Source organism: Gasterosteus aculeatus, chromosome 11 (assembly GCF_964276395.1).
Source record: "Gasterosteus aculeatus chromosome 11, fGasAcu3.hap1.1, whole genome shotgun sequence".
Classification (NCBI taxonomy): Eukaryota; Metazoa; Chordata; class Actinopteri; order Perciformes; family Gasterosteidae; genus Gasterosteus; species Gasterosteus aculeatus.
Window position 1 is genome coordinate 5,187,870 of NC_135699.1, and position 13,676 is coordinate 5,201,545.

Below are 13,676 nucleotides of genomic sequence, written 5' to 3' on the forward strand. Positions count from 1 at the left end.
GATCTTAAGGCAGAGTGGGCGCTCTCTACTCACGAGAAGGTGGAGGTGGGGTGGTGGGGGGGGTCGTAACAACCCCTTGCTTCAGATGTCAGGGAATAACTAATTGTGGTGCCCAAATGTCACACCTCCACATCAGGAGTGTGTGTCTGTGTGTGTGTGTGTTGCTTTTTCTCTCCCTCTCATAGCTGCGTGGGCGAAGTGCTCGGCGAGTAAGTGAAACAGTTTCAGACTAATCATCTCGCATTGTGTGAAATTAGTTCTAACAACCAGGGGATCCGTTTACACTGATTTCTCACAACCAAACTTTGGCAAGTCTCGTGAACGGTTGTGTCTAAGCACTGGATTGTCGAGTGTCGTTGCCAGGACTCACCACCCTCATCTGCCTGCTTACGTCACAGAACCTCACGATTCAGGATTCAGTCTTTTGAATTTCCCGTCCAAACGAACTCTGGTCATACACTTTTTTTTCTTGCTTCCTGTAAAATGCCTCTTGGTCCACTTTGGACAAACTGTAACATGCTGTCAAAACAATTCCAAGTCATGGTGATGACAGTGGAAGATTAGCGCCCCATTAAAGGCTGCAGGAGGGAGAAAAGATGAAGTAAACTGGGTTTGAAAAAGACTCCAAAAGGGTGAAACACAAGTCTGTGATGCTGCTGTTCTCTCTCCATCGAAAGGGCCTTTTAAAGCGAGTCTCCAAATCCTGGAGCTTCTGACCACACGCAGTCAACACAGTGTGTGCTGAACTTCAAGGCGCAACATCTGCATTCCTTCCGTCCTTTGGTGCTTTGTCTGTCTGAAGCTGGACGGACCGCTGCCGTCTGTCCCAACCGGAAAACTTTGTTGGAAAGTCCTACCGTGGCCTTGCACGGGCATTTGCGGTTGGCGTGGTTGTGTTCATTGAGGTCAGCAGAGCACTGATGCTTTCTGAGCGACGTGCATTGTGTTTCTGTGACGTTCACTTGTCTGCAGAAATGTGTTGGGGTAAAATGACACTTAAACTGGACCGTAGATCGTTTTCCAGTGTGGCCATAAAGGACTCGTGTCAGACCAGATTAAACAGCATAGGATAAATGTAATAAAGTTGCCTCTTAATATTGGTGCAAGGGCGCCTTCTTCTGGAGGACTTTAAGAACTTCTCAAATGGGTCCAAATCACTAAAACTCAACATTGACCAGATGTTGGGGGGATTTGACTCTCAGCATCCCAATTGTAAAGGATGTGTACAATGTTGTATTGTTGTGTGAGATCAACACCATGCTGTAACTTTTCTGTGTCGCTACAAAGACATTTGTTTCTCTTTTCTTCTTTTCCTCCCCTCTGATACTTTTGCCACAGAATTAACAGCACATAATTTGACATGATGACACCTTGTGAGTTGAACCACTCTCCTTTGATGGTTGGTGCTTCCCCGTTGAGGGGTCGGACACGTTTGTGAAGTAGAAGGTTAACACATGTGTCCTTGTGAAACCGTCAAATTCACTTCAGTTGAATAACCTGATTATGAAATGTAAAATAAACATTACGTTTGTCAATCTAGGAAGGCTTTTCGCCTTTATGATCAGGAGCTCACGACTTATGATTTACATTTAGCTGAAGCAAAATAGTGAAATTGAGGTGCAAGCCTCTGAAATACCGAAGTTTTCTGCTCTTTTCGTTCTTTTTTGAGTGTTTTCACAGCAGCCATTTGGATCTGTTAAAGCAGGAAAATCATCTGTACGTGAGATTAATAAGGGCTCTGTTCCATTTAGAAGGAAATGAGTGGGCATAACTCCAGCACCTTTCAACATGCACATTTAAGTTGAATATAGCCATGATTAATGTTATTATGATACCTGCACACTAAATATAACGGCTTTGGGTTTGAGGCCATTTCTATTTCATTTTTAACGTTAGCGAGGTTGTCTTTTTATGTAGATTTACCTCAGATAAAATGAGTATTGAGTGAACTAATTATATCCATAAACTAAGGTAGTTGAGAAGTGTTGTTAGCATACACGCATTGTGTCAACTCAGAATGCTACGATATAAATTCTATCCTGTCAATGTAAACGGCAGCTTATAGTTTTCAGTGAGACAATCTTTTTTGTCACACTTTTGCAAGACATAACTACCCGAATCAGGCTTGACTGCTCAGCACTTTTATCGTTTGGAATTTCATTTATTTAATTAAATAATTTTATTTGTGGATTTCACAGGAATGTGCACATCAACATAAGTTGTTGGTTGCGCCAGTGCTCAAAAAGGCTCATGAATAATGCATCTAATAAATTGAACGATGCTTTGAAAACTTTTTTTAATATAAAAAAGGCAGATTTTATGAAACTTTCTGAGTGTTATCTTGATCCAATAACGTCCCTCTCTAGCTTTAAGCTTCTATCATGCTAGAGCTGGATGAAATATATAAATTATAATACTATCAGTCCATGGGAAGATTAGCTATATTATCTAATAATATAAACCAGTACAACGCCACCACATCAGTGTATCTGAACAACAATCAGATAACTAACATTTGTAAGATTGACTTACTGTCGGATGTGAATCTGTTTTCACAGTCATGGTAATAAAGCGATGTACGGTGGCTTGACCGACGCTTTGCTTTTGTCCCCAGAAGGTCTCCCCTCGTCCGGCCTGAAGGTGTCCCGCTCCCGGCTCCGGCTTTTTAGAGGCGTTTCACTTCTCCACCGCAAGATGGCGCCACGTCGCCGGTGCGCGCCGCCCTGCTGTGTCCGATACAGATGTGTGCAGATGCACAATGAGAGGATGACACGCACACACACACACACACACACACACACACACACACACACACACACACACACACACACACACACACACACGCTTCATTGCGTTACGGAGCCGTTTGTCAGCCAATGAAAAACGTGTTAATGAGCAGCTCCGCTCGTAAAGATGTTCACATGCAGCCTTTCCTCCACTAACGAACTCTCCCCGTCCCTCCACCTCTCCGCGGGCGTGTGCGTGTTGCTGGTGTGTTGGGTCCGGCACCTCTCCGTGCGTGTCACGCAGTTATGATCCATGATACCTTGGTTTAAACGTCGTGTTATTGTCGACCGCGCTGCCAGGATTTTAAGGGAATCAAGATGGGGGGGTTGAGGGGTTGAGGGGTTGGGGGGGGGGGCCGTATGCGTGAGAACAACCCTGCGCCTCTTTGAAGCCGTTTCAACGTCTCGCAAAGAAAAACACACGCTCATTTTTATTATTATTTTCGAAGGGTTTTTTTTTTATATCGCCCTCTGAATCACGTGAGCGGCTTGAATTTCTCACCGAGATAAGAAAACATTTCCACTGAAGTAGCTCGTACAGCAGCTCCATGACCTGCGCAGAGGGTCGTTTATCCACCGGGATCCGGCGGGACCCCCCAGGCCTGTTTAGTTACTCCACTGTGGCTGATCGCACCCCCACTTATTCATCATCTGCGGTACAAAACGAATCACATCTCCGTAATGGTTGTGTTTGTTAGATAGCAGGTTGCGTTGTTGTTAAAATGTGTGTCGCATATGGCTTCCTGGGAAAGTAAAAATGAAAAAGAAAAAAGGTCTTATTTATTTGAGAGTTTCCATATTTCGCTTTTTCATTTAATAAAGAAGAGCATGCAGAGAAAAAAACACCTGTGACGTTGGAGGCCAAATGTAATGGTGCATAGCTTTTTAATGGCGGTTCTCGTGAAATTACCAGAAATAAAAAAAAAAAATTTAAAAATCGGAGGCCATATCAGTAAATGTTGGCACCGGGAAGCCTTTAACGCAGCACAGTTTGCTGCATTTATCATCGTGTCCTTCGAGTGTCCTTCGTCGTTCCATATGTTTGTCCCCTTCAATGTCTCACGTGACTTCGGTGCCGTAACAGCGTCACATACCTTGCGCTTGTGTGGCGATTTGACGCTCTCGTCTCATTAAAACCACACAACGCGCACGGGGGCTTGGGAGGGAGGAGGGGGGGGGGTGCAGGGGGTCGTTCAGGGGCTGGTTCCAATCTGAAGACATGCGTGATGAATTTGGAAAATCATCTGCAGCTTTGCTGGTACCGTATAGAAGGCCCACCCAGCCCGCCCCCCCCCCCCCTCCTCTGCCCCGGGGTATCAATTCGATTAGGGGCAGGAAACGTGGGAATCCCCAACAAAGGGAGCCATCATTAAACATAAACAACCAGAGGCCCCCCAACAACACCAACAGCGCCCTCCTCTCCGCACTTCTCTTTTAAGTCCGAGCGGGTGCAAATCTATTACTTTCATCCCGGAATCAGCACTCTGCCATCCAGTCGCCCATTATGGGGAACGACGATCCGGCGGGGGGGGTCTTGGCGGACTTGGAGAGGTTTTCGTTCACGCACAGAGGGTGTGGGGTTTCCAGCCCCGCGGGTCTCAGGGATGTGCCGGCCCCGCAGCATCAAATGTTATTTCTTTTCTCCGTTTCACACATGGTGATATTTATTTATAAATATAGAAAAAGAAAGCAAGTGCAACAAAGGACATGTTCAGCTCATTAAAGCCCCCCCCCAAACGACTCCTGCGTCAATTGTCTGTTCAAAGAGCAAGTACCTGCCTCACGTGGACCTTTGATTTAAGGTGTAGATGACAATATGGACGTTCATTGTGATTCCCTATTAGGTGACAGTTTCCCCTTCTTCTGTTGAGGTTAATATCGTATTTTAAAAAAGTCTGTTGTTGAAAAAATATTTCCCAACTTTATTAACGCGTTAAATTAACAATGTATTGAACGATCATCATAATCCCTCTAATAATACACATCATATTAACTTGAATTATTCTGATAAAACCACAATAACCGTTTAGAAGAAATACTTGTTTTCAACAGAACCCCGTCGACTGAGACTAAAATCGCAATTTAATTGTATTTGTTTCTATTTTTAGTAAAAACATCAAAATCAACAACCCTTTTCCCAAAAATAGATTGCCTCTGTCCATGAGGATGTTTTCCCCGAACGGCCCCGTAGCGTCCGCGTGGCCCGCTGATGAGAGCGCACCGGGAGGCTGGCACGGGCCTCCTTGGTATCCGTCCCGTCGTTTTCATTGGTCACAATCCTTTTTCCTCGCGCCTCAACGTGACATCACATCCACCCGACCCGCAGGAGAGCGAACCCGAGATTCCAGATGATGCTGGACATCTCAGAGGACGCGCACGCTTCGCTTCACGCGTAAATCACTCCGTAGCGCATTTTTTTTTAGCGCATATAAGAAACGAAATAGAAAGGTGAGCGGCGCTTGTGGTTCGCAGAGTCTGTTTGTGGAACAGCAGAAGGATTGCGGTCGGACCCTCCCTCCCCTTTTTGTGAATGGAGATGAGTCGTGCGTAAAAAATAAATAAATCCGGTTCATCGCGTCGAGGAGAAGAGCCGTCACTCCTCCACCTGTTGGCGGGTGGTGCTGGCTTTCTCCTGCTGACACCTACTATGACATTGGGTTTGGAAATCATGGAGGATATTGTTATCGACGTGGTTGGCGAAGGACTCAAGGACAGCGGCGAGGAGCAGCTCTTCCCTTCGGACGAGTCGCTGAGCGAGCAGGAGCGCGGCGCCGAGACGCGCGACGGCCAGAGCGAGGAGCGGGACGCCTTCAGCCCGGACGCGGGGAGCCCCTCTGGGGCCAAAAGCAAAGGTCCCACGTCGGTCAAGCCGCCGTACTCCTACATCGCCTTGATTACCATGGCCATCCTGCAGAGTCCCAAGAAACGGCTCACCCTCAGCGAGATATGCGACTTCATCAGCCAGCGCTTCGCGTACTACCGGGAGAAGTTCCCCGCGTGGCAGAACTCCATCCGACACAATCTGTCGCTGAATGACTGCTTCATCAAGATGCCCCGAGAGCCCGGCAACCCCGGGAAGGGAAACTATTGGACGCTGGACCCCAACTCCTCGGACATGTTTGAGAACGGGAGCTTTCTGCGGCGGAGGAAGCGCTTCAAGCGGCAGCATTTCCGCTACGACCCGCTGAAGGAGCAGCACCTGGAGCCCAGCGGGCTGCACGGCTTCGCGCACGGCGCCTACGGGTTTGGCGCGGCGGCCCTGCAGCTGCCCGGTCTGGAGATCTACCCATACCTCCATCACCACGCGCACACGCCTTGCGGGCCCGCTGCCATCCCACCTGTCAGCAGCATCCTGCCGGCGCTTTCCAGCTTCTTCTCTCGCAGCGCGCTCACGGCCAAGGCTTTCCTGCAGGCGCAGCCCGGGATGGACGCCTTCTCCCCGGGCCAGTGCACCGCGTACTCCTCCCCGCTGGCGTCCGGCGCTGCGTACGCGTCCCCGGCGCTCTTCCACCCCGCCGCGGCTCCGCACTTCCTCAGTTTGCACCAGGAGTATCAGAAATTACAGACTCAGCGTGGCACCGTGGACCTGGCCAAGCACATCCACGCGCTGGAAACAACGAATAATGGCGAGAGACTATGACGGACTATGAACTTGTGTTTTCTCAGGTAACAAGAGACATTTTAATCAGAACCCTCCAGCGTCGGAAGTGTGATGTATCTGCTTTCAAAGAATCTTCTAGATATGTTTTATTTTTTTAGGGCAATGAAATATGTTTCCGCAGATGTGCTTTTATTTTGATTTTGAATCATCTTACGTTTTTTAAAAGAATATTTAAATGACGAGTTTCCTTTATTTTTTTCTGGAAAGAAATAAAATTGAATATTTAAACCGTGCGGTTATTTGTATTTTGTGCAAATCCTCGCGGTGATATTACCTTGTTTATTTATCTCATTGCGAAGGTACAAAAGCACAGACTCGCTTTAGATGTCAGGTGTTTACTTTCAGTTCCTGAGTATTTGACTATTTAGGAATTAATTAAAAATAAATTCGAATATAATTCGGGATCATACCAACAGACCGAAATTCCCTTTATTCAAATACTATGAATTATAAACTACTTGAAAAGAAAAGGGGGATGAGCTAAGCATTCAAATAACCGTCAATATTTATTTAAGGACTGAAGTAAGCTGAGGCCTAAAAGTGAAATTACGAGATTCCGCTTCAAATGATCAATCATATATAATACAAACACGGTACAGTCATAAAAAAGTACATATCTGTTGATCATCTCAGTTGAGGCAGTGATTTGCATGATTCTCAACGATTGAGATGAGTTTTAATATTAATTGAATTTTTAACTTGTCAAATATTGTGTTTCATATTAGAAAAGACGCTAAATGCGGCATTGTGCAGCATATCGGAAACACCCGGGTTTCAAGGTCAAAGTCTCAAAACCCTTAGCAGTACATAAGTGAGCAGCTGAAGGTCAACGCATGCGTTTGTGCGCGTGTGTGTGTTCATCGATACAACATGTCCATAATTGTCTTATTTCGAAGGGGCAAACACACACACACACACACACACACACACACACACACACACACACACACACACACACACACACATACACACACGTATACATATACACACCCCTGCTCTCTGAAAACTGAAGAAACGTCCCTTATTTTATTGATATAAAATATGTCAACCTTTTGGTTATTTCTGTTCCTTTTTGAGGATAAGCTTTAAAGATGTAACTTCCTCATATAATTCATATTCAAATTAAAAATTAGATTTATTTAAAAAATAAAAGGAAACAATCTTGAAATGTAGTTAATTGATATTTAAAATATACGCTGCGTAGAAATAGTTAACAGTAATATTGTAAAGAAGAATCTAATCTGCCTGATTTATTACTTGATTTAATCTTCCATTTACATTCTGGTGTATAAAGGTTGAGCTGTTTAAGGCCAAACTCAGCATAATTAGATCAAACCATAATCCATCATCTAACTAAAACAAATAAACTCTCTCTCTCACACACACACACACACACACACACACACACACACACACACACACACACACACACACACACACACACACACACACACACACACACACACACACACACAGGGTAAATAAGAGGTTTAGCAAATCTGTCCCCAAAAACCACCCATTTTTTTAACCACTTTTATTATTCCATTAATTTCATCTTTTCTTTATTGCTTTTAAGTCGACGCGGCGCTGCCTCGCAGTGAGAAAGACAGTAGTCAAACATTTCTGGGTTTCAGAGCATGGCAGTATTTGTTTAATTCTATTTTAAGTCCGGTTTAGATGGATTACCGCGCTGAAGCTCTTGGAGCGAGCTGATGGATCACACCGCACGCTCGGCCCTCTCGCAGACTTTGGCGCCCAGTGAGGGCCTGACTCAAATGAAAAGATTGCTACCTGATGGGGAGCTGCAAAGCTGTTGGCCCCTGACAGAAGAGCCCGCTTTCTCACAGGCTTTTCTTACCGCTTTTTAAAGATTTTTTACTGTTGGGTCCCTTTTTTGATCTAATTCAATCTGTTCTGAGGTTTTCTTTTATTCCCCTCTTTCTTTGGTCTCGACCAAAAGTCCAATATTTGCACTGCTAATCTCAAACAGTGCGGCGAGAGCTGCGGCTGAACTGATCCGCCATGAGATTCGTATCATACCACCACACCACCACTTCTGCTATTAGAATTTATCTGATAGGAAAACCAAACATACAGTTGAACGTGTACTTTTTCTTTTTTTTTCACTCAGTTTTTGGGGCTTTTCTCATGGTGATTTAAAAAGTCCCACCTAAATATGGAGATGCAATATAGAGGGGCTTGTGACTGCAAATGAAAAGAACCACGGAAAATGTTGCCTGTTATTCACATCGCAGGCAATAAGTTGTCATGCGGCTTGTGTACAATCACGCACACGTTGTCTCATCTGTCTCGTCCATTGTCTCACTGTCTGATGTCGCGCACCGACCGCCAAGTCAAATTCCTTGTATGTCTGACACATTCTGGTAATAAATGTTCCTGACGTCAACAGGATGTGTCCCTTCGGTGCGGCTCAGTGTTGGTCGAATATGGCGAGATGAGCGGGACACAACGATGTTAATCGTCTTTAAAGGGCATCAGAAGCAGAAATATTTGTCTTCTGGACTGAGGGGGAGAAGCCGGTGCACCTGATAAAATAAGCAAGTCAGACACCCCAGGCCTTTGCCTGTGTGTGTGTGTGTGTGTGTGTTGCTGTGACTGCACATCAGTTTTCCATCCTGAAGGAGGGGAAAGCTGCCGGCCAGCACACAGCTCAAAGTCTCCTTTCTTTCCTTCTTCCTTTGTGCATCATTCAGTGTGACGTGCTTTATTAATTCCCCTCTTTTATTACGCGCAAAAAAAAGCTTCTTTTTCAGATGTTCCTGTTTTTTTTTTTACCTTTTGTGATCTGTCTCCAAGTTGAACTGCATTTGATCCACAAAGTCGCAGCGCGTTTGACTGTGTTTGTTACTGAACGTGTCACATGGAGATGGAGCCCTACACGAGGGGCGCTCGATGAACGGGCCTTAACGCGGCGGCCTGTCAGAATCAGCTCTGAGATGTGATCCCTGGGACAAGTGAGTCGACTCGAGCCACAGCTCCATTCATGCCTTTCGCTCTCCGCTGGCCAACAGGCAAGATAAACCGGTGGGTGGAGCGCCTCCGCCTCGCTGCCGTCGCTCCTTCTGCTTCTACGTCAGGGAGCGCTGCATTCTGGGATGAACCCCTGCACGTTCAGTCAGGACGGGGAAAAAACAAGGGGTCTGTGTGGTTCTGCTTGGATTAAAATGCATCGTTTGGAAGGAATCCCTTTCAAATTTCCTTTCTAACTTTTTACTAAAACTCGGTCAACTTAACCCGAAACAAACGAGTTGACGACTGTGGTTTTTGTATTAGTGATCTTTTAGAGGTATTAGACCAATATAGAGGCAACATGCAGTAGACTTGACTTGACTTAAAAACAATTGTACATTCTTGAGTGTCACGCAGTCCATTCGGAACAGTTTCAAGATAAAACAACAACCGTTTTGGACCGTAACTCAGACGTGTAATGAAAGGCGACGGCCCGTTGGTGCTGCAGGGAAACTCTTCCTTGTGATTCTTCGCCGTGTGTAACTGAACACCTGATGGCCGGGGACTGATTTGTGTCTGCCGTAGCGCTTCCAGGGAGTTGATTTGTGCGGCCCCAGACTGGAGTCGGGACAGTATGAGGGCGCTGTGGTTTTTTAGTTATCATTAGTAAATCTCTCACCTTCCTGCTGAGGCCCATCACAGCTGAGCGTCTCTCTCCTCTCCCTCTAATGGTCCATTTCCACGGGCCTCACTCGCCCCTCGGCGTTTGCTTTTCCTGGCAGGGCCAAGATCCCCACTGCCCCGCTTTGTGGGGTTATTCAATTATAAATCTTCCAAACTTCTTTTCGCTGCCCCCCGCCCTCCCCCTCTCCCCCCCCCTCCCCGCCGCCTCCCCCTTACCTCTCTCTCTGCTTCCCCTCTCTCACCGGCCTATGCGTTACCCTGCCAAGCCCAGTAAACCACGCTGCACCGCTCTCCGGTCTCGTGCCCAAGAATTTATCGTGCTCAGGGTGGTGAAGCGGAGCGCCGTGTGTTTTTGGAAAAGGGACCCCCCCCCCGAGCCTCGGTGCCAACAGATGACAGTGACATATAGCAGGAAAGCCACCCAGAAGGAGAATGATCTCACACCTCAGCCACGCGCTCAGAGGGAGTTGGAGAAAAAGGAGAGATCTGCAGCCGGGGGTTAGGGGGGGCGGGGGGGGGGGGGGGGGGGACACTAAAATCAAGATGAAAAGACGAAGGGATGGAGAAATGCAAAGGTGGAAAGGAAAAACAAACACTGGAGAATGGAGAGAAACCGGTAAAAAGCAAGCCAATGGTCTGATGGAAGCGAACTTATGTCTGTTTCCTCTCTAAATACTTGCTAAACGTCAGCATGTGTCATATCTGAAGAAACCCAACTACGTTAACCCTCTCATCTCTGATTTCACCCTCAGACTCTTGTCTCTGCCGGCCTCTCTGGGGGAGATGCACCGCTCCAGTTGGCCTCTTTGGAAAATCCTCAGTTGTGTTCAAGATTTTTATTTGCAGATACTGTAGATCCCCGTTCTTCGCCCGTGAAGCAGCAGATCTGCGTCTCCCCCTCCTGTTGCCCTTTATTTTCGGTCCTGGGGGGGGTCTGACTGCTGGAGAGCAGTGGGCCCCCTGTCGCGCCCTCGGAGGTTTCTGCGTACCCCCCGCTGCAGGTTACAGTGCGCGCCGCTCGCCCCCTACAGGCCCGGGATCAAAGGACTGTGATGTCACCCGCGGCAGCCCCCAAAACCACTTATTGCACCAAATGAGAGCCATTAGCCATACAAACAAAGATTTAAAACTCTCTCCGTTAATCAAAATCGGAGCAGGAAGCACAATTAACACGTGGGCCAAGATGTGTCAGGGTGTTGGGGGGGGGGGGGGGGGTCAGGCTGCAACCGCGCCGGCTCTTATTACAGCGCCACGCTGCGAGGCCCGGCAGGTCGGTGTGCGGCCTAATGAGAGCCGGTGACCTCAGCCTGATTCCGACTGATCTCTGAGTAAGACGGAGTGGTCTGCCCTCCGCGCCGGGCATCGCCATGAAGCCAGTTAAGAGGTGACCCCCCCCCCCCCCCGTCTGACACACTCTCTCTCTCCATTCACTCTCTACCTCTCTCTCTGTGCCTGCACCTCTCTTCTCCATTACATTGGGTTTTATCCACTCAATAACGTCTGCTGTGGCGTACTGGAGCTTGGAAATGGATGTTGGAGTAGAGAAGGAGGCCAGAATGGGAAAAACATGGATTGGCTCAATGGAGGCAGATTAAGTTGGCATGCCAAACCTCACGCTTTGTAAGAAACAAGAAAAAGACCCCTTTTAACATTAATGCGCCGAGCTAAGGACCAACCGCATAGCGGGGCGGGTGGGGGGGGGGGGGGGGGGGTTGAAATCAAAAATCCCACCCTGTTTGAAAGAGAGAATGAAAATTCCAGGTGGTGGTTATCACCTCATACAAAGCCTTTTCCCCCTTCGGTGTCACCAGAGTGAACAACCTTTTTTTTCTATTATTTGTATCATTGCAGCTGGTCTCTGTGTGCTCAGGGAACCGTAAAGCCAATGCATAGGCATGCAAACATCCTGCAACAGCAAGATAAATCCACTAATTCAGGCCTTTGTGTTGGGTAATGGATGTTGTGCCATACTATGTAGATGTGATATGATAGGATTGATTGCTCTGAAGATCGACGGCTTTCTCGCACCGCCCTGCCACCCAAACCGTGGGCCAACGAGCCGTTCGTCCCGCGCTGCCTCTGTTGGTGGTCCCTGGTGTAAGCTATATTTTCCCCTCACTTCTCTCTCTCTCTCCCTCTTTTATAGCTAACACAAAATTGTTCCTAATTCGCTGCTGCTAGAGGGGGGTAATTTGCGGCTTTTGGCTGAGTGTCGCAAGCCCCAAATTTGAAAAAGCTGCTGAGTTGAAGGCGTTCTGTGAAATGCTGTAGGAGAGGGGAGAGGAGAGAGGGAGACAGGGAGACCAAATTCAATCAGTTGAAACGGAAAAAACAGCAAAAACATGATGAGCCTCAGCAGGCGGAAGACAGCGAAGCAACGCCGCGGCTTACATTGGGTTATGTAAGCCGTGGCCAACAACATTTCTGTCTGCTTATGAGATGATGGCGGTCATGTCTCCTCTTCTATTTCAAGTAAGCACAATTTCCGTTTGGCCGACACATACTTTTTTATTGTTTTAGGGGAGATAAAATCGCTCGCTGATTGTCAGTTGTAAAAAAATGGCCATCTGTAAAAAGGAATAAAAAGCTGAATGTTCATTTTTGCCCTTTAATAAAAAGCAGTAGCGTGAATGGCGGCTCAAGTCCGTGTACGTCAAAGAGAGTCAAAGGCCAAAGTTCAAACTGACTTACTCAAAGAGGACCTCGAGGTTCTCAGGGTACTTTAAGGGTACGAGGAAGCCTGTGATCATTGTGGACGTTGTCGAAGACAAGAGTTTTTATTTGCTACAAATTAGGCATTTGTTTTAATGAATGTCTTCTGGGAAATAAGCTGATTAACTTACTTTCGAGTTAAGATTGATAGCACACGTATGGGTATGAACCTACTGACAGCAGCCGGCTAACTCGGGTTAGCACAGACTTGAGGGAGAGCGATACTGCTACCCTGCATTTGTTTTTGAACAGTGCTTGAAACAGATTTAAAAAATGAAATATAATATGTTAATCGGTAGCTCTTTAAAGATGTCGCAAGACGGATTTAGTTTGTTAAGAAAAAGCCAAATATACGTAATAAGAGGTTGAAATGTCTAGCCTCCAATTATTTTGCCCATGGGGGATTCAAAGTGCTTTATTATACAGCAGAAAACAGCTATTTGCTTTGTAAAGAGAATAGAGATTTGCTTTGTTGACTAAGCTGTGCCGGCCAACCCCCCCCGCCCCCCCCCCCCCCCCCTTCACTCCCGTCACACCGGCTTTAGCTCACGGCCACCATCACCATTTTTTGTGTTGTAGCAGAATAATTGAGAGGCAATGAAAATGTTCACAATCAGACAGTTTCGTGTTGATGCTGAAAAGCGGCCGATAAAATATCTACAGCGAGGCAGTGATGTTTGTGCAGGAGAACGTCTGGAGTTTCTGAAGCGGGGGGGGGGGGGTCCTCCTCTGTGGCCTCATTGACACGAGGGCCCTGAGGTGCTCGTTTTGATTAACAGGACCCTCCTCACTCTCATCCCATCTTCGGTGGTTCACTCTGAGAGGGTGGGGGGGGGGGGGGGGGGGAGGGGGGGAGGCACACG

At 47.1% G+C, this 13,676-nt stretch overlaps 1 protein-coding gene across 1 annotated transcript; it reads left to right on the plus strand.

Annotated features, from left to right (window-relative positions):
- Positions 1-5,056: 5,056 nt before the first annotated feature.
- On the plus strand, positions 5,057-6,675 carry foxd7 (forkhead box D7). The gene has a single exon (XM_040189887.2). It carries the CDS (start codon positions 5,434-5,436, stop codon positions 6,424-6,426), a length of 993 nt encoding a protein of 330 aa, XP_040045821.1. The 5' UTR covers positions 5,057-5,433; the 3' UTR covers positions 6,427-6,675.
- The last annotated feature ends 7,001 nt before the right edge of the window (positions 6,676-13,676 follow it).

Bases quoted from the DNA above. Each gene is read 5' to 3' on its own strand.
- foxd7 (XM_040189887.2), top strand. From the start codon at position 5,434: ATGACATTGGGTTTGGAAATCATGGAGGATATTGTTATCGACGTGGTT.